The sequence below is a fragment of the Cornus florida genome, unplaced genomic scaffold (genome assembly GCF_030987335.1).
Source record: "Cornus florida cultivar Cherokee Brave unplaced genomic scaffold, ASM3098733v1 CherokeeBrave_3.0.0_Hap2_Chr01, whole genome shotgun sequence".
Taxonomy (NCBI): domain Eukaryota; kingdom Viridiplantae; phylum Streptophyta; class Magnoliopsida; order Cornales; family Cornaceae; genus Cornus; species Cornus florida.
The window spans coordinates 117,235,690-117,261,694 of record NW_026775571.1 but is presented as its reverse complement, the minus strand read 5'-3'; the positions used below and the strand labels follow the sequence as shown (position 1 = coordinate 117,261,694).

Sequence of the window (26,005 nt, the reverse complement as noted above, 5' to 3'; positions counted from 1 at the left end):
TTGAATTTGATGGGAGATGAAAGGAAAGGAAATGAAATGAAATAAAAAGGAGGGAATTCCAAACAAACCTTAATAGAAGCAAGGAATGATGGGAGGTTGGTTGGCACACATGTCGCTGCATGATGAGGTAGGTAGTGGGCCCGTTGGGGGACCACATGAACAATTGATGGTTCCAGGTATTCCATTAATATTTTAAAATTTGGCACATGATAGACCGGAGTTGGCCGTCCATTCCAAGAGATTATTGAATACCTCAGGGGTATGGTACCCGGGGTAGTGAGGGCCATTGAATTATGGATGTGATGGTGGGCCCCACCACATTCAAGGGTTGGTATGCTCTGGGAGTATATATCCTCGGGATATTCAATAATTTTCCATTCATTCCATCCATAATTAATAATTATAGCAAACAATTGTGCGAAAATAATTAACCTTTGCCCCACTAGCCTCTCTTTTTTTTCTCCCAAATATAAGAATAAAACTAGAAGAATTTTGAAGACACCGGAAATTATTAAAAAATAATAATTGAAGAAAAAGAATGATGATAATAATGGAACTGGTTGTTATTTATTCAAGGAATATATATATATATATATATATATATATATATATATATATATATATATATATGAGAGTTATGATAGATTAATAAATCGCAGAGATGAGTTCCACCTAAAAGCATCCAAGGAATTTTTTTTTTTTTCTTTGTAACATTATTAATATAACCTTCTTGCATTGAACTTATAAAAAGTAAACAATCACATTCTGTGGACCTACTATGGATAGATTTGATAATTCATTTGTTACTAATATAATAAAAAAATTATACTTAAAAGAAATGACATTTATTTTGGAATGGAAGGAGTAAATAGTAGGGTAAAAAAAAAAAAAAAACACCCTTGAACTATTTTCTTTTTGCAAATAACCTCCCTGAACTATAAATTGCCCCCTTGAACTATGAATTTGTTGCAATTAAGACAAACACATCACAAAAGACTATTTTACCATTTCTCATTACATTTGTCGTTCCTTATTAAACAATATTTATTATTTTTTTTCTTATCTAAATACTAATTATACCATTTATATTCATTTTATTATTAGTATCAATTTATCATAAAAAAAAATAAATAAATATACTACCATTTTTTAAAATAATTAACTTATTATTAACATTTTATTATTTATAATAAAACTTTTTATACTCACTCAAAAAAAATTTACCATTAAAATACCATCTCTTTCATGCAATATATTCATAAAAAAAAATTAATAAATACTTAAATAAAAAAATACCTTTTTTTTCATGCAATATATTCATTAAAAATTAAGAAATTACTTAAATTTTTTAAAATATAACTTAAGATTTTTTTAAAAAAAATAATAATTTAAAAAATTAAAGGTAAGCTTGTTCAAATTTAATGAAAAATATATCATTAAATTAGTATAATTTTTTTTTCATAATTTATTTTAATAAGAAAAATAGATTAAGTATAATTCAATAAGAAATGATAATATGGTCATTTAATAAAATATAGTTAAGATATTGGAACATTTTACAACTAAATGTGATAGTTCATAATATTTTATGCATAAAATATACTTCAAGTGAATTATTTATAAATTCCGACATATTTAAGATAGATTTTTATTTTTATTTTTTTGCACTTTACCTAAATATTAAAAAGAATCCTACCCCTTTACGCTTGTGGTCATATGTTTCTACTGCGAAAGGGCGGCAATGGTGGTGACCACATAAAATTTGGTCATATGTGTCTGCTGGGAGTGGGAGTGTGGAAGAAGTAAGGAATATGTTTTAGTTATATGCATACAACAAACACATGCATGTATGTGTGTGTGTGTGTGTGTGTGTGTGTGTAAAATTGAAAGCTTAGTCAAGCAGTTGTTGCAAAAAGATAATTGACAAATGACAAGTACAAATTGCAACTTAGTAAAGCATAACAAATGTTATTTTTTTCACTACCATAAGTCTCGATAGGCTACTTTCCGACACACGAGTGTCTCATTTTTTATTTCACTAAAACTATGTACAAAACTCGTGCATACCCAATGAGCTCATATTTAAGTAGTAACATGTGTGTGTGTGTGTATTTGTAGTATAATGTTAAGGAAAAATGGTAAACTCAATGATCCGTATTCCGTTTGGACTGATGTGGCAATCCAAAATCCAAATAAACATCTAGAAGAGAGTAAATTCATTAGAGGCATGCCAAAAAAAAAAAAATCAATTTTTGTACTGTTACTCAATTTTAAGTATCAAACTAAGTATGGACAATTTGGCATTTTATCGTAAAACCCATTTTCCTTGTGTCAAATTGTATGTTTTACATACATTGTTTTCATAAATTTCTTTGGTTTGTTCCTTAGTGACTAAGAAGTTTCTAGATACATAAGATATTTAGTTTACAAACGACAACATGATCCACCTTTTACTTTATCCAAAAAATAATAATAAACAGAGAGAGAAACAAAACATGATCAACTTTAGAATCTTTTAATCTCCCATCACTTTTGGGCATGGTAATTGGGATTCCTTCCTGGGCTAAAATGTGAAATGGTACTAACTAATGACTAAAAATTTAAACTCAAACTCGAATTTGTTTACATTTCTTTGCAGGTTTTGGATGTGAATGCGTAGTAATCTCACAATTATGCATAGGCTAGTTCTTTTTTAAAGGTGATTTTTCATTTATGATAGAAACATGGAAAATGATTAAAAAAAAAAAAAAAATTAATCTATTTTATTATCAATTAATATGTTTATCAATAAATGAAAAATCGATTTAATATGGTTCATATTGTTGTTCAGTTATTAAAGGTGTTACATATCGATTTAGCAGAGAAGTGATTTGCAGTGAAGTGGTGAAGGTGGGAGAGAGAGAGAGACAATGGTATGTGGTTTAAGGGTAGTTTGGTCCATCAATTGTTTACATTACAAGGGTTATAACGTCTTTTTACATTGTTGATGGGCATTTTAGTCACTTCAAACTAATTTTCTAATAAAAAATATTATTTTTTGTACGGAGGGGAGGTCATTGCAAAATGAGGAAAACCTTAGGGGTCACGTTACAACAAAATGGCAAATCTTAAGTTTAGTTGCAATTAGTTCAAACCTCAGGAGAGGTCATTGTAATTTGCCCTATTTTAAAAGATGAGACATGTTCTTATTCATCACAAATTAATTAAGAGTTTTCATTAGACACTTATAATTAGAAGGTGAAAAAAAAAAACCAATAATATGCATCAACAAGCATGGGCCGTTGTTAGATGCCACGTGGACATAGCCTAACCCACCCAAGAATAAGCAAGGTAAGGTTTTAGGGTAAATTATGTTCACCGTAGTACCACACATCTCCCCTAAAGTATGTCACCTATACTGAAAATCATACTAAAATTGAAATTAATTTTACATTTATTCTCTTAATAATTTATTGGAAAAATAAAGTTAAAAGTGAAATTTGCTATTTTATAAATTAATTTCACGATATCATTCTTTTGGCAAGAAGGATAGAAAAGAGGGTAGAGGAGATGGTGGAAAGAATGGAAGGAGCATTCATTGGGAAACAAAGGTTGGGTGAGATAAAACACGTTTGATTAGAAGGAAGAAGGTGAGATAAAACACGTTTGATTAGAAGGAAGAAAACGAGAGCTTTTATATTATACTTTTATCATAAAATTAATGAAGGACAATAATGTGACTTCACATTATACATAAATGTCCCTGTTCTCTTTTGAGATGAAAATTTTTGGGGCACTTTTTATAATTTCTTACCCTCTTGCTTTTCCTCCCTTCAAACAATGAAAAATTGATTTATCCCTCCTTCCAACCAAATGGTTGGAAAATGTTTCACCTCTTTTGAACCAAATAATTTATTACTCGTCTTTGGTTAACAGTAGTACTAGTAGTATGCCAAGCTCACTAATCTGCCTTTCCTAGTTCTTCCCAACTCACCCTAGCGAGTTCCACATTCAATAACACAACAAAACATTAGGCGTTTATCAACATATCAGACAGGAAATACACCAACAGCAGATCTAGTACCCATGGTAGGGGAAGTAACTAGCATTAATGCCAGCGATGATAGCACATCAATGAACTCACACAGCAGGGATATATATATTTATATCCATGGAATATTAACCAAACTATGATACAATTTGTTCCATACAATTCTGCTAAATATTAAGTGACAACTTTATGGAGGACCCCAGCATCCAAATATCACTAACAAACAAAATGCATAAACGCCCTAAAACTTGAAATCCTTTTTCTTTGCTTTGCCGTCCTTTTCCTGCATCTTTCGTTTTCTCTTCTTCTCATTCTGCATCAGTTCAATTTATCATTAAAACTGTCTCAATAGAAAAGGAAAAAAAAAAAAAAAGTAATATGATATTGAACAAAATTGTTTTGAGACACACCTCAGCAACCATGTCACTGAAGTCCTCCCGCTGACTACGCAGTTTCTCCTCTTCCCTTGCCTCCTCATACCTGAAAAACCAAACAACAATAGGAATATAACCCCCAGAGAGAATAAACTAACACCAAAATCGTATCGCTATTAACACTTACTTCGCAGGCAAAACATTGTCCATAAGTTCCAACTCCTCCGGTTGCAATGTGACATCAACTCTGTCAGATTTCTGACCTTTAAGAAGATCAACCTGAAACCAGAATGACATGAGTCATAATTGATAAATAATGTCTCAGACACATCACAATGATTGTGCCATTGTGTCTAACAAGGAACGATCATAGCTTTAGATAAGAAAATTGATGTTATAATAAACTTGCTCACTTTCTCAGTTTGCCAAACAAAAGATAACTATAACGACATGTACCATGTTTATGTTTGCAACGGAATTTATAGGAGAATATTTTATAAAAAGAAACGGAAAGAAATACATAGTGTACTTCGTTAACTAAGTAGTGACATTAATTGACACTTCAAAGAAAATTTACACACACACAGAAGAAAGAAAGATAATTACAATGAAACCAGTATGCCGATCACCCAACAGATGCAGTAGTACAATCGTGATTCATTCACAAGGAAAACAACATTACTTCAGTATTATCTTAATAATAAGCCGAGTCCTGTGAGAACATATTCGATTAGAAGAGTGCATACTTGCAGGTTCCACATCTCTGTCTTCTTTACAAGTTTCAACTGATTATTATAATCTTAGTGTATATCTCCTTTACTACCTTTTAATTTTTTAAAAATAAATTGTAATATATCCTAAATAACAATACATTTTCCATCGTTTTAAGCAGCAACATCATGCTAAAGTCATTACTCGATACTTCTACTGCCAATACAGCATAATGCAAGGGTAGACTTGGGACAGACCTAAACATGTTACCCTCAACTCAAACCCCCATTTACACTTGACAGCACAACCTTCTAACATTGTATCAAACAATGATTCCTTACTCTATGTCCGCACTTATCAATGATCCCTTACTCTTATGTACGCACTCCTACCTCACAAACAAAACCAAAAAAAAACAAAACAAACAAACAAAAAACTGAAAAAGAAAATATTTTGATCACACTCCTTCAGTGAATGGCATGTAATGACCTCTCCCTATAAAGCACATCAATTATTGGTCCAGGTCATCCATGATGAAACAAATGATGTACTCGATTTTCAAAGAAAAGTTTTGCTTTCAGGAAGTGGATAAGAAAAAGAAATCAAAAAATTTCTTACCCTTTTGGCTGCTGTTTTGTCTTGAGTGCCACCGCTTACCACATACCTGTTGAAAGGAAAGAATAAAAACTAAATCAAGAAAAGGAACACCCCACCCACCCCCCCCCCCCCCCCCCCCCCCCCCCCCCCCCCCAAAAAAAAAAAAAAAAAAAAAAAAAACTAAGTTCACAAGTACGAGCAGATTGCGTACGTATGGGTTGTTCCAAGTAAGGTCCCTGGAGCAATCTTTTCTTCTTTTTCTTCAAGTACCTTTATGAGACAAAGCAAAAAGGCATGTGAGCCGCAAGCCAAAATTATACTAAAAATGGCAGTTTCACTGATCATATACTCACTTGGTAGAGAGGCTTCTCAGGCTCCTTTCTCTGCTGCTTGCGAAGGTCAATAACATCTGGAGTCTCAACGCCAGTAGGTGTGCTGTGTAAGAGGTAAAAATATAATACATAAAAATAACTCAGCAACGGGAATTGAAGTTCTTCACACACACACACAAAATCCTAGACCCAACTAGCCCCTCGATAAGACTTCCCTCCTAGTGTGTGGCGATAATGCTAAACATCCTGCCTGATCTAAATGGTCAGCGTAGCACATAAACATGTTGAAATGGTAGGACCCATTGCATGTGTACGTTTGTGGGGTAAGTTTTAGGTCTTTGATCAATACCCATAATTTATACAATCACCAATACGATGGTGATCCAGACATGCACTCAACGACATTAGACTGTCTAACAGAATAGTGCTTATAACCAAAATTACCAAAACTTGAAAGACAACCGCCCATTTAAACCTTTCTTCTGACATGAACACAAAAAATACACCACCAGAAGTGAGCAAGTGCAATACCTTGAAAGACTATCCACGGATTCAATGCCAGCCTCCAGTTCCTCTTCCTCAATCTGTTCTTCCTCTTCCTCTTCTTCCTCCTCTTCCTCTTCCTCCTCCTCCAAATCACCCCAATGCTTGGTCTTATCAACTGGTTCTTCCTGAATGTCAATAGACAATATATAATAAGTGAATGTATAATTATAGATTTTGAAAAAACAAATAATTAGAAAAAATGTACGAGAAATTAAATTCTTTTATGAACAAAAGACAAGGACTATGACTCAAGCTGCCACATATAACAGTGATTGGTCTTTCTATTTCCCCAGCAATCATCTTTAAAAGCACTTGTCACAAAAAAAAAAAATAAAAAATAAAAATAAAAAAAAAAATATATATATAAATCATCTTCGAAAATAGAAGACAGAGAATGCTAAGACGGAATAGTGGTGTTATTTTCAATGGTTACCATTTCAGTCTGTCAGTAATATTGCTCATAAAAATTGACATTCACATGGGCCACATGATTAAATATAAAAACCTAGTAACCCAGAATATAAGGAAAAACTATTATATGAGAAAGTACCTCATAATTGGGCTGTTCTTGTTGCTGAACACCAAAGACATCTCCATACAAAGGGCGCCCAAACTAATTAAGGGGGAAAAAATAATATTAGACAAGAAAATATTGCTATATAACAGTGGTGTACAAATCAATTAACAAAGAAAACGCAAGAACAGAAAGTGAAGAACTAAAGGGGGAAAACATACTTCATCCACAGGTGGTTTACCCCAGCCTCCAGGATGATAACCAAAGGTTGCTCCGGCAGGAATAGGAGCATTCAGTCCAGGAATTCTCAAATGTGGATAAGAAGGTGGGGGACCGTATCTCTGGCAATTAAAAATCTCAGTCAAGAAGAAAGAACTCATACTAATAAAACCTATCTTTCTTCCAAAATGTATGAAACAATAAAGTCCCAAGGGAACTAAAAGGATCAAAATCAAACACATTATACAAGCTTATCTGACCTGCATATTGATAAGCCATGGGGGAGGAGCGCCCTCTGGCATACCAAGAGCTTCTTTTAGTTCCTGCGATAACATTCCTGGCTTCATCTCCCTTAGCTTCACCTGTACACCACATTAAAAAATGTAAATTAACACCACCATTGGGTCCTCAAAGAAGTACTTCTTCAATTCCCACAAGTTTAAAATTGTATTAAATGCATGAAAATGGTCAATTGAAATGTGTGACTTAATTCGCATGCAACAAAAATGACAGATATGAATCCTCAACCATCCCCATATTGGTAAACAGGTTCGATGTCTTCTAGCTACTAAGTTTAAGATGAAATGCATCCAAAATTCCAGAAAACTTCATTGTTGGCTTTACAGTTTTGGAGAGATGATCAAAATGTTATCCCAATGCCGCTATCCTGATGTTATGAAGGAATAGACTAAGGCTTTTACCAATCTCTCACTACAAAAAAGTAGGACTAATAGACTTGGGAGATGGGAAGATGCAGTTTGGTAGAGGAGAGAGAGGAATGGTAGGTTTGAGGTCTGTTCACTCTATGGGATGTTGAGAGGGAAGGAAGTGTAAGAAATAAAAGTAATTACATTGAAAGGCACCTACCAAAGTGGCATTTCTCACAAGGACAACAGCTTAGGATAACCTAATTTCTAACCTGACAATTCGGCCAAACAAAAATGTTTGTAACCAAAGTTGTTGTAAGAATGTAGAGATGACCACACTAATCACCAGCTTTTTCAGTGTTGTTCAATAGCCCAAGAGTAGTGATATATCCTTTGGCTGTTTGTTGTTTAATTGTCAAGTCCAAATTACTGTTACAGGTTCTATTTTTTTTTTTTGATAAGTCGATTACTGTTAAAGGTTCTGGAAGTGTAGAGAGGAGACGCTTAAGAGGAAGAGACTGCCAGGGTCAAACGTAGTGTGCCTTTGCCTCTGGTCATGTGATTGGAATGAGAGAGTCCACAAAATAATTGGTTATAAGAAGATGGGTAGCCATATTGCAGATTAAGCTAAGCTCTTTATATCTTCGGTCATCAAAGGATATTTTTGTTTTCCTGATTCTTTTGTAGAATATTGGGGAGTTTGAGCTTTAAGTAGTGCTCTCAGGCTTGACAATGCATACTTTGCATGTGCTTGAGTTTGCCCCGCTCTGGCTGCTTTAATATGATCTTTTATTTATTAAAAAATAATAAAAAAATAAAAAGTAAAGATATAAATAAATAGAACAAGGAAAGAAAAAATATTACATGCACAACCACAAGTTTCAGACCAAAATAAAACCAGAAGGCAAAAAAAAAACTCATCAAGTGGGAGATTAGATTGTCATCACATAAGCATCATTATATCAATTTAGCTTTATGGAGTGAATAGCACTCAACAGCCAGGATTATGTTATCAACATAATCTATCAAACATCACATTTAATTGCCTTGAGGCTGATCAACAACTATCTCCCAAATCCCAATCTGAAACCAAGGTTTACATCTCTCCTTACCCGCCCCTTCATCCATATAAACTTCCCCCACATTTCTGAATAAAATAGGATCTAGCACAAGTTGACTTGCCGGTGGCTCTCCCTAGAAAATAGGGTAAAATCCCACTGGAAGGAGGGAACCAAAAACTAAGGGGAAAAAATTAGTTCATTGATATAGCAGTGATGAAGACTATGAATGCATTAATGTTTATATATGTAGCAAACAAATTCGAATATAAGGTTCATACCTCAAACTCTTTTCCTTCATGATATAAATCACCGTGTGACGTCAGTTTTGGCTTAGTCTGATACTTGAAAAAAGCATCATGGAGAACCTGCAAACAAGAACATGCACAGTGTCAGTACAATATGAAACTTTTTGGGATATAAAAGTATTAGTGTAGCACCTGCCCCCTCTTTTGAATTACAACATGAGAACCAAAAGAATTACCAAATCCCACGCAACTTATAAATCAAGAATTTAAAGAGACCTGATAATCAATATCCATTTTTCCCATCCTTGGCTGCATTCTCTCACGTTGCTTCTGTTTAAGCTTCTTACTGTCCTCCTTTTCGATGTAAGCCTGCACAAGAAACAGTCAACAGATTACCCCTGACAAACTCGCATATTGCCCAGATCAGTTAAAAGAAGTGTATGGACAAATAGCAGAACCCATAACAACAGCATTAGAGAAGTGCTCCTAACAAGAAAAGATGCATATATAACGGTACTAATAAGTCTAGAAGATAAAAAATTGATGTAGGGTAACTGGCTCTTCTACATTTTGCCAGTTTGATGACATCAGCGTATAAGTAATTTATTACATTACTACTAAAAATTCATTTCTAATGCCTCATCTCCACAATGTGCAAGTAAAGTGAGGGAAGTTACACACCAATTGCCAAAAGGACAAGTTTAAATGTAAGCATCAAGTATGATAGGCCTGGTTCAAAGAGGAGAATTATTACCCTAAGCCGAATGGCAGGTAAAGTTTGAAAATTTAAATATCGATTGAATAAGGAGTACATACAAAAGACCAAGGATAATCAATTTGGCGCTCAGGAATAAAAACAAGTATGGCACTATTTGCTCAATTCAGATTCCAAACAACAACAGAGGGTATCAGACACTCCACACAAAAAATAACATGCAATGGCACTTTGCTCTTTTTTCATTACTGAAAAAGCAGGAACATGAAGTATTTAGGAGAGCATGAACTGTAACTATGAACAAGTAACAAGATAAGCCCTACCTGTCTAATTTTCTCAATTCCTGTAGCAGCTATGAAATCAGGAAGTTGAAATGGCTGTTTTTCAATACCACGCTTACCCTGCAAAATAAATATGAACCATGATTAGGTACAAAATTTATCCAGCAGCACATATATCGTTAAAATTATTCCGCACTTGAAACTTTGTCAGTAATGAATCTTAAAATGTTCGAAAACAGAACAGCCCAGAATATCGGAAAGACGGGCATAATATCCCAGCCCAGCACTATGCACAATGAAAAGGAATCTGTAAATTCAAAGAAGATTAATTAGCATCCTGCTGGTGAAAACCCCCTAAGTTACAGGGAAGTATTTCATGCCAAGACTTGTAATTTTCCCAGAACACATCATATGCATGTCTAGTTCCCAACCCAAACTAATAAACATACTAAAAGAGAAACCATTCAAGGGTCCCCCTTGCCAAACACCTACATGTCCCGGCTCCATTATTGTCAATGCCGCTCCCCTGCAAGAATCACATATATACATATAAGAGAAACCTCATCAATGTTATCTTCCCTAACCCTCTTCCCAAAAAGCCTCATTTTGAGTAATACCATCAAGCTATTCTTATTTAGCATTCTATAGAAAAGGAAAATTACTCCCACTAATAATGCATGTATAGATTTCAAAACAAGTCTTATTAGAGCAAGAGTTATTAACCTGCAAAAATTTCCTTTTCTGGCACCAATGTCTCGGCACTGGTACAGTATTTCGATACGATTTAAGAAATACCAGTAACTTAGGATCTGCTGAAGTTGCATCCCACACCTGAAAAAAACCGAAATAATATAAATTATAACATGACAATTGGAACAATAAAAACAAAAATAAGGAATAGCTTTCACCGCCACATCAACTGTAACAATAATAACAAGCCAACATTTCATCAAATCTATAAATAGTTGAACCACGATGAAAATCAATTATTTAACAATAAACAAGCCAGAAATGAATCAAACGTGATTTTATCAGTCATCTCTTCCTGAGGTTATGGAGCGTTTAACTTTCTAACTGGTAAAGAACAACCAAGGCATTCAACATAACTCAAAAGGCCCAAAAAAGCTACTTGGCAATGAAAACATTTGTTTTTGTTCTATGAAAGCAAGAGCATGTTAATATGTTTCTATAAGCACCAAAGGGATGCAACCCCCATACAAGCAAATGTACAAGGAAAAAAACTACACAAAATCCAAATGCTATCAACCATCATAGCACCCATCATATGGTTTTATCCTCCTCAAGTTCAGTATTACGCTGAATACTCAGACCAACTCAATATTACTCTCAATCACCACCAACGTATGAAGAAGCAGTTCCACCTTATACTTCTATAATAGATATTTCCATCACTGGTCAACTATTCAAAACAATCATGAGAGAATACCATATTGGGATTTTTCAAATAAATATTTCCTGGAGGCCGGGGCAGATGAACGAAGTAGCACTTAGTCCCATCCCAATCTCAATATGAGAATCTTCCATGCCACTCATTTTGGTAATGAACCAATGATTGTCACTGGCAACCTCATTTCAGCCTTCTTTCAATATGTATTTATATGGGGAGATTTAATGCCCATTTTATTTCTCACCACATGCACTCCACTTAAATTTGTAATGATGGAAATGACAAAATTGCACACCAAAAGCGGAGTGCAACTATACTATTTTGCATAATGTGTTTTTCGCGTTACTGTTTCATTTCCTTTTGTTTAAAACCCAAAATAATAATAATAATGAAAGTACAAAAAATTGTTCCCTAATTGTAGAGAGAGAAACTTTACACTCCCAATGATTCTTTTTTCCAACCTCCTTTTCCCTCTCAATCCCTTCTATTTATAGACAGTTACAACCTCCACTGAGCTGATCTTATCCTATTCTACTTTGGCTGGACTCGGTTCCTCCCATTTCATCATGGGCTTCTGAAATGGCCTTATGGACCTGGGCCCATACGGCGCGAACTGGCTCCATCCCGTTTACTCACATCCGATCCATCCTATGCAATGTGGATCATTCCAAGCCCGGGTCGTTTTGGTATCCTCATCTGCCCCCAATAATCTCTCTCCTCATTAATGAGGGTGAGATTTTTGAAAGGACACGATCTTGGTCTGACGGCTTGGAGCAATAACTCGAGGAATCGAACGGCTGGTACGAGAACCCAGGTTTCGAGATCTGCAGCGCCACTTTTTGCCTTGACCTATAGAGTTCCATGTCGCTTTTACTTCTTCTCTTTATAAATTCTGATCTTTCTCTCCTTCGTCCTCTCTCTTACCCCTTTGCTTCTACTCCCTGTTGCTTTCCTGCACATTCCAGCGATCCTTTTTACTTTCTCCGGCAAGTTCTTCCGACGAGTCCTTCCTTTTTGATTTTTAGCTACTGTGCCGTTGCTGAGTTCATCTCAAACCTTCGAGGTTAGTTTCTCTTTTCTTTTTTAAACATCCTCTCCTTAAAGGCGCCTTTACTGCCTAGGATTCTTTCCCTTTTCATGGCTTCCCCTAACCTGAACACCATTCGATCCAAAAATTGTATTCCTCGCGACGTTTCTCTCAGAGTCTATCCAACAAACTTAGACGAGAGATCCGGTGAGGGTCTTCTTCCTGGGGAAGTTTTGTTCTCTGCCGTTCACCTGAACGTCATTAGGTTCCCCGTACACCCATTCTTTTGCTACATTTTCAACAAATTGGGGCTCTGCCCCCTGCAAGTTAACCCAAACTTTATTAGGGTCATTTCAGTTCTCCTGCTCTTGAATCGTGACAGGGGTCTCAATCTTGACGTTATTGACCTTCTCCTCTGCTATCGGATTAACAAGATCTCACAAAACGACTTGTACTATCACTTCTTTCCTATTGACAAACGGTCGATTTGCACTGATAAAAGCTCATTTGAAAAGGGTTGGAGGCGGAATTTAATTGTGGTTGGTGGGAATTGGCGGACTCCGCTCAGCCGTTCCTTCCCTATCCCCTCTTCCTTTGGAACCTGTTCTGTCTCTGGCTACAAGAAGCTGAAAAAATATCCTTCTGAATGCCACTGTGAAAGTTGTCTTCCCCGCTTTTGCACTTTTCTTTGTAGATGCCTTGAAATTCCCCATGATGAACTAGTTTATAGCGTCTGCAGGGCTAGGCTAGATACCTTGCAAGAAAACGTGCTAAACGATGTTCCTTCAGCTATTGATTTGCTTACATCTGATAATCTTTCTGACATCTCTCTTTTAGGGTCTACAATGGAGAATATTCAGATCCCATCGTTCAGCAGGAGGAGGCATCTTGCTCCTACCCCTTCTAAAGCTCCTGCCGTTATTCCACCACCTACACCAGCTTCCACATCTTCTCTTCCTGCTGTCTCTGCCCCGGAGCAGGTTGTGGTTGCCCCAGCTGCAACTCAAGTCTCAACCCGTTCTGCTGATGCGCCTTTAGAGCTCATCCATGTTGAGAACCCTGTTGCGGGCCATGCTGCTGAAGTCCGTCCTGCTGCCCCCGTCATTATACCATCAAGCATTTCGTCCGACACTTCTTCAGAAAGCACTCAGGATGCTGGAAATTCTGAGGACAACGGGGGGCCAGCTAATGCTGCTCTGTTGGAAAAGAGTTTGGAAAAAGGCCAATGCCTGAGGGCGGTCATGATCAGAGTGATATCCCTCCGACCCAAAGGATAAGGACGGCTTCCTTCAGGGTTACTGAACCATCGCCCCCTGCCCGGTTCTTTATTCCTGAAGGTGAGTCGGCCAGAACCTCTGGTCCAATTCCATCCGTTCTTCCATGGCAACCTTTGTTCAACCGTGAAGATGGATCAACCATTGGCCCCACTGACTCAATATATAAAGACCCCCTAACCTCGTTTGCTTTCTATAAGGGCCTCTGGACCCCCAAAGACCTTGAAATCCAGAACAAACTGTCCTTTGGTGAGATGTTCCAACGGCTCCCGGCCGCTGCTGTGAAGGTGACCCTTCTTCCACTGAACTGTGTTCCTTTTCAGTTATGATTCCTTTGTACTTGGTCTGATCTGAATTTCTTTTTCCTCATGCAGACTCTGTTCGGGATGTTCACCTTTCAGAAAACAGTTGAAACCCTGAATAAAAAACTCAAGTCTCTCTCTGTGGGCCTTAAAAGGTCTGTTGAAGCAGAGACTCTCCTTGAGGCCAGAGTTGATGAGCTGGAGTCAAAGCTTAGGGATTCTGAGAAGGAAGTTGCTGACTTAAGGGCAGAGAGAGACGGTCTGGAAAACGAGAGGGATTCTCTCATAGCTGAACGGGATTCCCTGAAGACCGAACAGGACTCTCTTCATGATGAGATTGATGTCTTAAAAACCGAGAAGAGTGTAGCTCTGACAGAAAGGGACTCTCTCAAAGCCGAAAAGGGGGACCTTCAGCGTTCATTCATTGCTGAACGGTTATCTTATGCGAATTCCAAAGAAAAACTTCTGAACGAACGGTCTTCTCTGATGAACATGATCAGCAGAGTCGAAGGGGGGATGAGGGCTCTCCTTGCTCGCTTTACCAGGACCAGTGCCATACGGTATGCTGAAGGGTACAGAGACGGTTTTGTTGACCGTTCTCCACCCGAAGGTGAATCAAGCTCTTGTGCTGGTCCTGATGAACTAGACGCTTCTCTGGACATCCACCCCCCAAACAACTATCAAAATCCACCATGCGACCCAGCCGAGAACATTTTTATTGAATGCATAGAGGTCACATCTTCAGGAATTATCCCACCTTTTCATCCTTTGAACATTCTTCCCCTTTCTACCATCGTACCCTCTTCCTCCGTCGCTGCCGAGAGACCTATGCCTGCTGCGGGGGTGATTCATCTCGACTCCCCTTCTAAGGATGACAGGGCAGATGGAGATCTCGATGGTCCAGAGGCAGATGGTGGCGAGAACGACAGGCCACAGTCTAGAGAAGACCAGAATTGAGACCCAATAGCATTTTTTTTTTTTTTTTTTTTTTTTTTTTTTTTGAATCTACATGTATGGTACTATGTACCTTTGAGCCTTTTTGGCTATGAATGATAATATTTTTGCTCAGCATCACTTTCCTCCATTGAGTTTTCTATTTTCAGCTTCGCGGTGTTTTTCTTACTCATTTTTGAGCAAGTGTTTGGCGTTCGGCTTTAAGTGCCAGCTGCCACTAACTTGCTGAATGCCTGGCGCTCGGCCTGAACGCCTCTTGCCACTTGGCTTTTCATTTTTCGAGCAAGTGTTTGGCGTTCGGCTTTAAGTGCCGGCTGCCACTAACTTGCTGAATGCCTGGCGCTCGGCCTGAACGCCTCTTGCCACTTGGCTTTTCATTTTTCGAGCAAGTGTTTGGCGTTCGGCTTTAAGTGCCGGCTGCCACTAACTTGCTGAATGCCTGGCGCTCGGCCTGAACGCCTCTTGCCACTTGGTTTTTCATTTTTCGAGCAAGTGTTTGGCGTTCGGCTTTAAGTGCCAGCTGCCACTAACTTGCTAAATGCCTAGCGCTCGGCCTAAACGCCTCTTGCCACTTGGCTTTTCATTTTTCGAGCAAGTGTTTGGCGTTCGGCTTTAAGTGCCAGCTGCCACTAACTTGCTGAATGCCTGGTGCTCGGCCTGAACGCCTCTTGCCACTTGGCTTTTCATTTTTCGAGCAAGTGTTTAGCGTTCGGCTTTAAGTGCCAGCTGCCACTAACTTGCTGAATGCCTAGCGCTCGGCCTGAACGCCTCTTGCCACTTGGCTTTTCATTTTTCGAGCAAGTGTTTGGCATTCGGCTTTAAGTGCCAGCTGCCACTAACTTGCTGAATGGGAAGAGTGTAGATTTTTAACAGAGAAAAGGCTTTTTATAAAGCATGGAAATTTCGTACACTTGCAAGTATGCAATTCAGAACGTACAATATGCTTGAAATTAAATTCTACTTTTACTGGTAGTACCTTTTCAGAGACATAGCATTCCATGGCTTATTGACTACCCTTCCTGCCATAGTTTCTAGGACGTATGCCCCCTTCCCTGTGACTTCTGCTATTCTGTACGGACCTTCCCATGGGGAGAACATCTTTTTGACTATTCCCACCTTCCTTTTCAGAACCAGATCGCCAGGAGCGAAACCCCTGTGCCTCACCTTCTTGTTATGGCTATTCACGAGCGTCCGTTGGTAAGAGGCGAGCCTCACTGCAGCCGCATCCCTTTTTTCTTCCAACAAATCAAGATTGAACCTCAGCATTTTATCATTCTGCTCTTGATCCCACGCCAAGCTCCTTACAGTTGGAACCAAATGCTCGACTGGTATCACCGCCTTGGTGCCATAGGCCATAGCGAATGGGCTCTCTCCAGTTGGTCGTCTTGGGGTTGTTCTGTAAGCCCACAAGACGTTCGGTAGCTCATCCAACCATTTGCCTATTTCATTCTCCAGCTTTTTCTTGATACAAGCAAATATTGTCCTGTTTGTGATTTCGGCTTGACCATTAGCCTGGGGATGACTGACTGCTGCTAACTTCTGATTGATTCCATATTCTTCCAGCAGCTCCCTCACTTGCTTGCTATCGAGGTTGGTTCCATTGTCCATCACGATTGACCTTGGTACGCCAAAACGACAGATAATATTATTCCAGATGAAGCGTCTTACTTGAGTTTGGGTGACACTAGGGTACGGCTTTGTTTCTACCCATTTGGTGAAGTAATCAGTAGCTAGCAGAACGTACTTATTCTGCGATCTTGCAGTCGGCAAAGGGCCAACCACGTCCATCCCCCACTGCGCGAAAGGCCATGGGGTGGCCATTACGTGCAGGTCTTCAGGTGGTTGATGTATCAATGACCCGAACCTCTGGCATTTATCGCATCTTCTAGAGAATTCTTCTGCATCTCGTGCCATGTTTGGCCAGAAGTACCCCTGTGTCATTGCTTTGTGTGCTAAAGATCTTCCTCCGGAGTGATTTCCGCATACTCCCTCGTGAATGGTTCGCATAATCTGTCTAGCTTCTGTAGGGGTAGCACACTTCAAATATGGACCCGAGTAGAAGCGTCTATATAACTGATCGTGCACAATGGCATACTTTGCTACGCTGGACCTGATTCTTCTTGCCTCGTCCTTACGGTCGGGGAGTGTACCACTACGTATGTAAGCCATGATTGGATCAATCCAGCTCGGCTCATATGTTGAGTGCTCGTATCAGGCAGTTCTTCAAAAATGGAAGGTTGGATCAGTATGTCGACCGGGATGACCCTAGCTAAAGTATCTCCAGAACTGGATGCACTACAAGCCAAGCGGTCGGCATCTTCGTTATATTCCCTCGGCAATTGGATAAACCTGATCTGATCAAAGGCTTTCGCCTCACGCAGAACCGCAGTACGGTATGCTTCCATAGTCTCATCCTTGGCCCCATAGTCCCCATTGACTTGTCGAATGACTAGTTGTGAATCACTATAAGCCATCAGATTCTTGATCTTCAATTCCTTGGCCAACTTCAGCCCAGCTATCAACGCCTCGTATTCTGCCTCATTGTTGGTCGCGCTGAACTCTAGTCTTATCGCTTGGCTCAGCGTAGTTCCTTCTGGCGTTTGCAATTGAATTCCAATCCCGGCCCCCATCTGGTTCGAGGAGCCGTCCACGAAAAGCTTCCACCAAGAACAGTTACAATCCTCCACCGTATCTTCAGCATCACAGTCAAGTAGGAAATCCGCCACCGCTTGTCCTTTGATCGCCGTCCTGGGCTCGTACGTGATATCAAATGAACTCAATTCAATGGCCCACTTGGTCATTCTCCTCGACAGGTCCGGTTTGTGCAGGATTATTCTCAAAGGGAAAGTTGTCAAAACGACGATTGGATGAGATTCAAAATAGTGTCTAAGCTTCCTTTTTGCGTTGACCAGCGACAAGATCATTCGTTCGGCCCTAGAGTACCTTCTCTCCGGTTCAGACATCGTCTTGATAACATAAAACACCGGGAACTACTTGCCCTCTTTGCAACGGATCAGAACGGCACTGGTCACTATACTGGACACCCCGAGATATAGAAAAAGTTTCTCATTCGGTTCTGGAGCAGACAAAACTGGAGGATTACGCATGTACTCCTTCAGGCTGGTTAGTGCCTGCTGTTGCTCATCCCCCCCAGGTTTGTCTTCCATGCCCTCGTATTGTATCAAAGAAAGGTTTACAGCGGTCCGAAAGCTTGGAAATAAATCGGCTCAGTGCGGCTATCCTGCCTGTGAGTGCCTGCACCTTTGTAATTGTCTTTGGTTCTGCATTCCTGATTAAGGCTTCTGCCTGTGCTGGGCTGACCTCAATTCCTCTATGATTGACCACATGTCCCAGGAATTGTCCGGAGCTCACACCGAATGAGCATTTGGCCGGATTAAGCTTCATCCCATACTGGCGCAACACATCGAATACATCTTGCAGGTGCGCTAAATGATCGCTCTTCTTTTTACTCTTGACCACCATATCATCAATGTAAGCCTCGACAGTGCTGCCCATCTGGCCCTTAAAAATCTTGCTGATCAGCCTCTAATAAGTAGCTCCAGCGTTTTTTAATCCGAATGGCATGACTTTATAGCAATAAGTCCCTCGTTCAGTAACAAATGAAGTTTTCTCTTCATCAACTAGGTCCATAGGAATTTGGTTATAACCGGAATAAGCATCCAGGAAAGTCAACCGCTCATATCCCGTGGTGGCATCTACCATTTGATCAATCCTGGGCAATGGGAAACTATCCTTTGGGCAGGCTTTGTTTAGGTTGGTGAAGTCGATGCACACTCTCCATTTCCCATTCTTCTTCTGCACTACAACAACGTTAGAGAGCCAGGCCGGGTACTGTACTTCTCTGATGAATCCGGCTTCAAGCAGCCGATCAACCTCCTCAGCTATAATTTGGTTTCGTTCTGAAGCAAATCTTCTCTGCTTCTACTTCACTGGCTTTGCATTCGGATCCACATTGAGGGAATGGCAGGATACAGCAGGATTTATCCCCAGCATATCTGAATGGCTCCATGCGAATACATCCGCATTCCGAATCAGGAAATTAGTCAACTCTAATCTCTCTTCTTCAGTGAGTTTGGTGCCCACCCTTGTTGTTCGGTCTGGTTTTCCATGATCAATCTTTGCTTCACGAAGGGGTTCTGTGGTCAGAACTGGCGGCTCCTCCCCCCCATCCTTGCTGGGAGAAGGGTTCTGTAATTGCTATTTTGGAATGGCAGAACGGATGGGATTTTTCCCTTTTCCAGCAGATTTCAGAGTTAATGAATAACATTCTTTAGCCGCAACCTGGTCCCCATGTATATCTATCACCTTGGTTCCATCCGGACCTAAACATCGCATTACTTGATGTAAGGTTGACGGAACGCCCTGAATTCTGTGAATCCATCCTCTGCCCATCAAAAGGTTGTATGACGGATAAATTTCCACTACCACGAAACTTTCAGTCAGAACCCGCTCAGCGGCTTGTACTGTCAATTCTACTATTCCAATGGGTTCCACTCGCTTCCCATCAAATCCGAGCAACGGATTCCCTGTGGGTTTGAGTTTTTCGGGTGCGATCTCCAGTCGGTCGAACGTTACCCTGGGCATGACATTTGCACTACTTCCTGGATCAATCAGGACTCTCCGAACCAGGCATTCTGCAATTGTCAGACTGACGACTAGTGGATCTTCATGAGGAATCTGAACGCGTAGCAGGTCCGTTTTATCAAACTTTATCAATGTGGACGCGTTCTGCTGGTGTAAAGCATGCACACTGCCAATTCTTCTTTTCAGCTGGGCCTGGCGTAACCTTGTCCTGAGCAACTCCTCTGACTCCGTCGTTTGTTCAGGCCGGCCATGAATTGCGTTTATAATCCGGACGGGTTGGGAGTTGTGCTGGTTCAGCCTCTGGTTCCGCTTGATTTGCTCAGTCGGGCGATAATGCTCTTGTGCCGGACCCTGGACATAGCTCGCAAACTCCCCCTTCGCGATCAGCATCTCTACCTGCCTCCTTAGGTTCCTGCATTCGTTAGTCTGATGCCCAAAATCACTATGGAAAGCACAATGTTTAATCTGATCCCTTTGTTCAAGAGGTTGCCTGATTGGCAGAGGAGGACGAAACTTATCTTTGTTCTCCTGGTATAGCCTTGCTAAAGTGACTCTGAGTGGAGTGACTGATTCCTCCTCCCTAGGCCTCTTCTCCGCTTTCCATGGGGGGTGACGTTGCGGTTGAGCTTGTTTTTGCCGGATCTTGGCTTTGGACTTCTCCTCCGTCGAAATAACTGACGTCTTCCTTGAATTAGCTGCTTCTTCCTCCTCGAGGCGAACAAAACCGTCAGCTCTCTCGTTCAGCTCGTCCATTGTCTTTGGCGTATTAACCACCAAGCTGGTGTGGAACGGCATCCCCCGGTTCATTGCGAGTTTAAATGCTTGGACTGCTGTGGACGGGTGGCACTCCATTACCATGCTCTTAACGAGGTTGAACCGGGTGAGAAAAGCTTGGAGCCGCTCATCCTCATGCTGCCTCATTGTAAAAAGGCTCGATACATCCTTAGCTGGACGCTTATTCCCATAATACTGGCTTATGAACTTATCGCATAGGTCCTGGAAACTGGCGATTGAGCCTTGAGCCAGATTCTTGAACCAATTGAGAGCTGGTCCAGCCAGGCTCGTAGGGAAACACTTGCACATCAAAGGATCATTATTAGTATTCAAAGCCATTTTTAACTGAATATGGTATATGTGATCGACCGGATCAGTTGTTCCGTCAAACAGAATGAAGATTGACATGGAAAACTTCTTCGGATTCGGCGCGTTCAGAAATTCATCAGTGAACGGTGATGCGACCGTCCTCGCTGAGGAACGCAATGCTTCGTTTTCTCTTGAAAATCGTGACGGAAATCCTCGATCGGCAGATCTCCTTTCCGAGCTATTGTAATCAACTGTCGCTAATGAAGGTCTGTATGGCGGATCGAACGACCTATCCTCCGTAAATTCACTCCGCCATGGTGACGCAACCCGATGTTCGTACGCTAGTGCTTCCTCCCTCATAATCCGTTTATGATGCGGTTCCAGACGAACAGATCCTTCCCGATCTTCTACTCTGCCGGCATTCGGAGGCAGATTACCGATTATATCTTCATCACGACGTAGACCACCACGATTGACGTCTTCTGGATCACCTTGACGATCAGCTTCGGACGGTAAAGCTCCCTCTCCTTCAAGAGGTGGCCTCGGAATTACAAGAGCCTCACGATGCTCCATTCCAGCTCGTAGCTCTGCATTTTCTTTCCTCAAAGCATCGATCATGTTCATGAGCTCGTCGAGCTTTGTCTGCTGGCCGTTCTCCAAAGGATTCGAGTTCGCCTCTCCGATCATCATTCCAGATCAGAGCAAAGTCATCAACTGCAGACTTCTTGACCAAATCGGAGCTCCGCTAACGCGCGCACACCAGATCTGAACTTTCACTTGCTGAATTCAGTCCGCTACTGGCCGGATTCAGTAATCACAACAGATCGCAATTGCGCAGTTCGCCGGATCAAGCACGGATCTGATCTGCTTGGATCGGACGCCAATTTTCCGAAATCAACCGGAGCCTTGACTCGTCAAGACAGATCGTATTATCATCAATGTTGATTCAGCTTTCGCAGAGTAGTCGTCTTCCTCGCAGAATGCGTTGAATCGATCCGACCTAGAATAATATCAATCAATCCTTCTTGTTCTTCCCACAGACGGCGCCAATTGAAAGTACAAAGAATTGTTCCCTAATTGTAGAGAGAGAAACTTTACACTCCCAATGATTTTTTTTTCCAACCTCCTTTTCCCTCTTAATCCCTTCTATTTATAGACAGTTACAACCTCCACTGAGCTGATCTTATCCTATTCTACTTTGGCTGGACTCGGTTCCTCCCATTTCATCATGGGCTTCTGAAATGGCTTTATGGACCTGGGCCCATACGACGCGAACTGGCTCCATCCCGATCCGATCCATCCTATGCAATATGGATCATTCCAAGCCCGGGTCGTTTTGGTATCCTCAAATAATAATAATAATATTGCAGTATTGTTTGAACATGCTTGATTAGAGAACTTCTTTTCATATTTAAGTGCATTTTGTAGTCACAAAAGTGGTGGTGATATATAAAAGATTGTAAGTTTTTCTTATTGATTACAACTTAAAATTCAATGTAAATTCATTACAGATACAAAATTATTTTTACAAGTTTAATGAAATCATAGCAAAAACAAATTTATGGGATTTGGTATTAAAACATGTGTATCCATGCATTTTGAAGGAAGTAACCAACATGAGTAACCACATAGGTTATGCTACATCCATTACATCACGCATCCAAATACCTCACATTTTACAAAACCAACCTTTATTTTTCCTTATAACTTGATCAGTTCATTTTTAATTAAATTATACTTACTCAGATATGAACCCCTTTTATCCCAATAAGATCTCCCAATTATCAACAGCAGGCAAGTACTCCCCTATATCTACACCGTCAAAAACATTAATCTCTGATTTTTTTTTTTCTTAGTTGGTACTCACACGCATGCCTCCACCAAGGCTTGAACCCCTGATCTCCCTTTGGGAAGTAGGAGCCTGGTACTCTTCTCTTGGTTACGACATTGGTTAGCTTCATTCTCAACCTCTCTGTCTATATATATATATATATATATAATGATACATGTTATTATTTTGAGTTACATAAAGGCTGATTAATAAGTTGTTTCCATGGCCATTCTCAATGGTGCCAAGAGCTGGAGCAAGGGTGCAGGAAGGAGGTGGCAGTACAGATGATTGTGTCAACATGTGTGTGCCTACTCTAAACTCATTATAGTGCATCCAAAAAAAAAGGCTAACAACAAATGTGAAAACTAACTATAAAAATCAAGTCAACCTCTTTGCCATTACCTCCACTACGTCAGGCCTTGAGCAGATCTGTTTCAGTTCAGCAATCTTCATCCGACGTTGAAGCTGAAAGAGAGTGCAACATTAGCCTTATAATACTCAAGACATCATCATCATTATCACAACAACAATAATAGTAAAGGAGATGTTACAAAGCAAAACCTTTTTCTTTTTGTTAGAGATGCCTCCCTCTCTTTTTTGATCATCTTGCTCTTCCTCTTCTGAATCCGAGTCCACCTTCTTATTCGAGGCTGCATTGAGTACAGACTCATCCTTTTTATCATTTCCCTGAAAGAGTTTAAATGGAAAGTTTTAAGTACCAGGTAAAACTTGCAGTCATAATTTATTTAAATCTGTGATCAATGGCCGAGTAAATCTCCATTTACCTCAGAACCAGCAACTTCCTTAAAATTAAATTTCTCAAAGATTTTTCTGAATTCCTCATCTAAATTACCATCAAGTTCTGCCGTTTCTGGTACATACTCCACTTCAACTTGCTTCAAAGCCTATCAATTTCAAAAACAAGTGAAAACACAGAAGTTATGATCTATACGCCAGAATTAGCAGTTTGATAAATTGTCATCCATAAACGATAATGTAGCAATTTCCACATTCACAACACAACAACTAATTAACGAATAAGATTCAAACATAAATTTATGTCAATCAAATCAACAAGATATATATATATACAAGAAAACAATTAGATAAACTATAGGTAAATTACATAGAAATCTACAGAAAAAAAAAACCCATGCGCTACTGAGCATGTACTCCTAAGAAATAAGAAAACAGCATGTAAGACTTTGTTCAATTACAAGGAAAGTGTAAAAATAGTACAGGAAAACAAATACAAAGTACTCCCTCTATCCCAAAATAGTTGGGCACTTTGGGAAATGTTTTGTGAGTCACAGTTCCCAAAGTGCCCAACTATTTTGGGACGGAGGGAGTACAACATATTTTGCTCTTTAGTATCCAAGGGACGTTACAGTCAATACAATGACGGCTTTTTACTTTGGGTAAGTTTGTTCTCCATGCCAATAAATAATAAGAAATAAGGTGTTCAAATTACTTTCTAAACTCAAAAAAATTCCTAGGATAATCGGGACAACAAAATATTTATGGTTTTTATTGTTCTTCTAGTCTAATAGCAACCTGCCTCTAGCCTTCACCTGACAAGAACCCACGTAAGCAGGACGCAAATTAGTCTATGCCCTTTTTATTATCCTTCTCTTTTTTTATCACAACGCCATAGATTGGACAGGTTTCACGTTCATCAATAGAAACACCAACCACTCTATCTAAATGTGCTTAAACAAACCAAATTATCAAAATCAGTGTGACTTTGTATATGAAATTGCCTTTTGATTCAATGTTCATCCAGTAATTAGATTTTTAGTAAGGTTCTAGCTGAAACAGAGTGTACCAACTAATTAAAGCTTTAATTCATCTGATATCGGTTTCTAAACTACCAAAAGGAGTATAAGTGAAACCTGATATGACTTACATAGCTAGATAGTCAGACAATCAAATTAGAAAACCCACAATTCAAGTACATATAACTGCAGTGCATTGCATCTTCAACACCCTAAAGCAGATTGCATGCAGAGTGTGTGCTGGAAAAATCACCAGTTTCTATACAGCCATCTACAAATAATGCTTAACATCCTAGAATTTTAATACCAAACCATCAGCATGCCTACAACACAACCACCAAACAACCACACACTAACTGAATATTCACTAATGCGATAACAATAACAACCCCTAAAACATAAACGGGAAAATGAAGAAGGAGAGAGCATATGATCATGAACGGGAATGAAACGAATCCTCAGCAGATAGTCAATGTGTTTCAATAGAAAACCCTAATTTTTGCTGCTATCAGATGCAAGTTCAATCTTATTCTGATAATTAAAAGTAAATCCAAACCAATGCAGAATATGTTACCAGAACTAAAGAACCTATCGACATAAGGCGAGCAATAAAATAAAGCCTTCATAGGAAAATAGCGAACTTAGAAAACCCTTATTTGCGGCAGATCTATGACCCAAATCCACCAAATAACCTCCAAATATTTGTATCTCCATTCAAATAGTTACAATGCACTCACGACGGACTACGAAGTGAAAACCCTAAGAAACTACCACGAATAAGCGGATTAGAAAGACCTTTTGAGGGTCGGCGTTCTCCTTAGCATTGTCGCCGTCATCTGAGGTGGCGTCGCTGTGGTCAGCGGCGGTGGCGTCCGTCGCAGACTGAGAGGCCTTGTTGTTCTTCTTCTGCTTCCGTCGCCTCCTCCGACGCTCGCTCTCCCGCGATTTCTTGGCGGTGGCGTTTTGATGCTTGCGATTGCCGTTGGGGTACGAGAGAGCCTCTGCCACGCCGTTTGCTACTTCGGCTGTCATCTTCTTCTTCTCCGTATTGTCGACGATTGATTGGTTAACCAGAGAATTCTCAAATAAAAGCTTTGCCCTGGTTTGATTGATCTCTAACCAACCAACGGTTGAGTTCGGAGAGGAGAGATACACACAGGTACACACAGCGAGAATCGTATTGTCACTCGCTTAAAATAACCACGAATATATTAGACACGTGACAAACAGCATATGGGATTTTCAGGTTTTATATAGCCACTTTTGTTTTTTTCTTTTTTTCTTGGGTTAATTCTTACACCCTCTAAGTTTCAATATTTCATTTACCTCCTGAGATTTTGAATTCAGTACCACGCTACTCCCTCCTGTCGTCAGGTCAATAACAGTTTGTGCTGATGTAGTACAAATAAATCAGTACAAGATCTATTTTGCCCTTCTAATATTCGAAATGATATTTTTAACCACATTCATCAAC

General features: G+C 39.7%; 1 protein-coding gene across 1 annotated transcript; it reads right to left on the bottom strand.

Annotated features, from left to right (window-relative positions):
• Window positions 1–3,994: 3,994 nt before the first annotated feature.
• On the bottom strand, window positions 3,995–25,749 carry LOC132316670 (uncharacterized). Its single transcript, XM_059815146.1, has 18 exons — window positions 25,327–25,749; window positions 23,542–23,661; window positions 23,318–23,443; window positions 23,159–23,221; window positions 10,996–11,103; window positions 10,315–10,392; window positions 9,553–9,645; window positions 9,310–9,396; window positions 7,584–7,685; window positions 7,326–7,445; window positions 7,141–7,203; window positions 6,576–6,715; window positions 6,066–6,147; window positions 5,924–5,982; window positions 5,734–5,779; window positions 4,592–4,683; window positions 4,441–4,510; window positions 3,995–4,343 (listed from the first exon to the last, which is right to left on the bottom strand). The coding sequence occupies exons 1-18, from the start codon at window positions 25,561–25,563 to the stop codon at window positions 4,272–4,274; spliced, it is 1,758 nt and encodes a 585-aa protein (XP_059671129.1). The 5' UTR covers window positions 25,564–25,749; the 3' UTR covers window positions 3,995–4,271.
• Between the last annotated feature and the right edge of the window lie 256 nt (window positions 25,750–26,005).

Excerpts from the sequence above, each read along its gene's own strand:
- LOC132316670 (XM_059815146.1), bottom strand. The coding sequence starts at position 25,563 with ATGACAGCCGAAGTAGCAAACGGCGTGGCAGAGGCTCTCTCGTACCCC. Across the intron at positions 7,204-7,325 it reads GTAAACCACCTGTGGATGAA|TTTGGGCGCCCTTTGTATGG; the intron begins GTATGTTTTCCC and ends CCCCTTAATTAG. Across the intron at positions 6,148-6,575 it reads TCCGTGGATAGTCTTTCAAG|CACACCTACTGGCGTTGAGA; the intron begins GTATTGCACTTG and ends CCTCTTACACAG.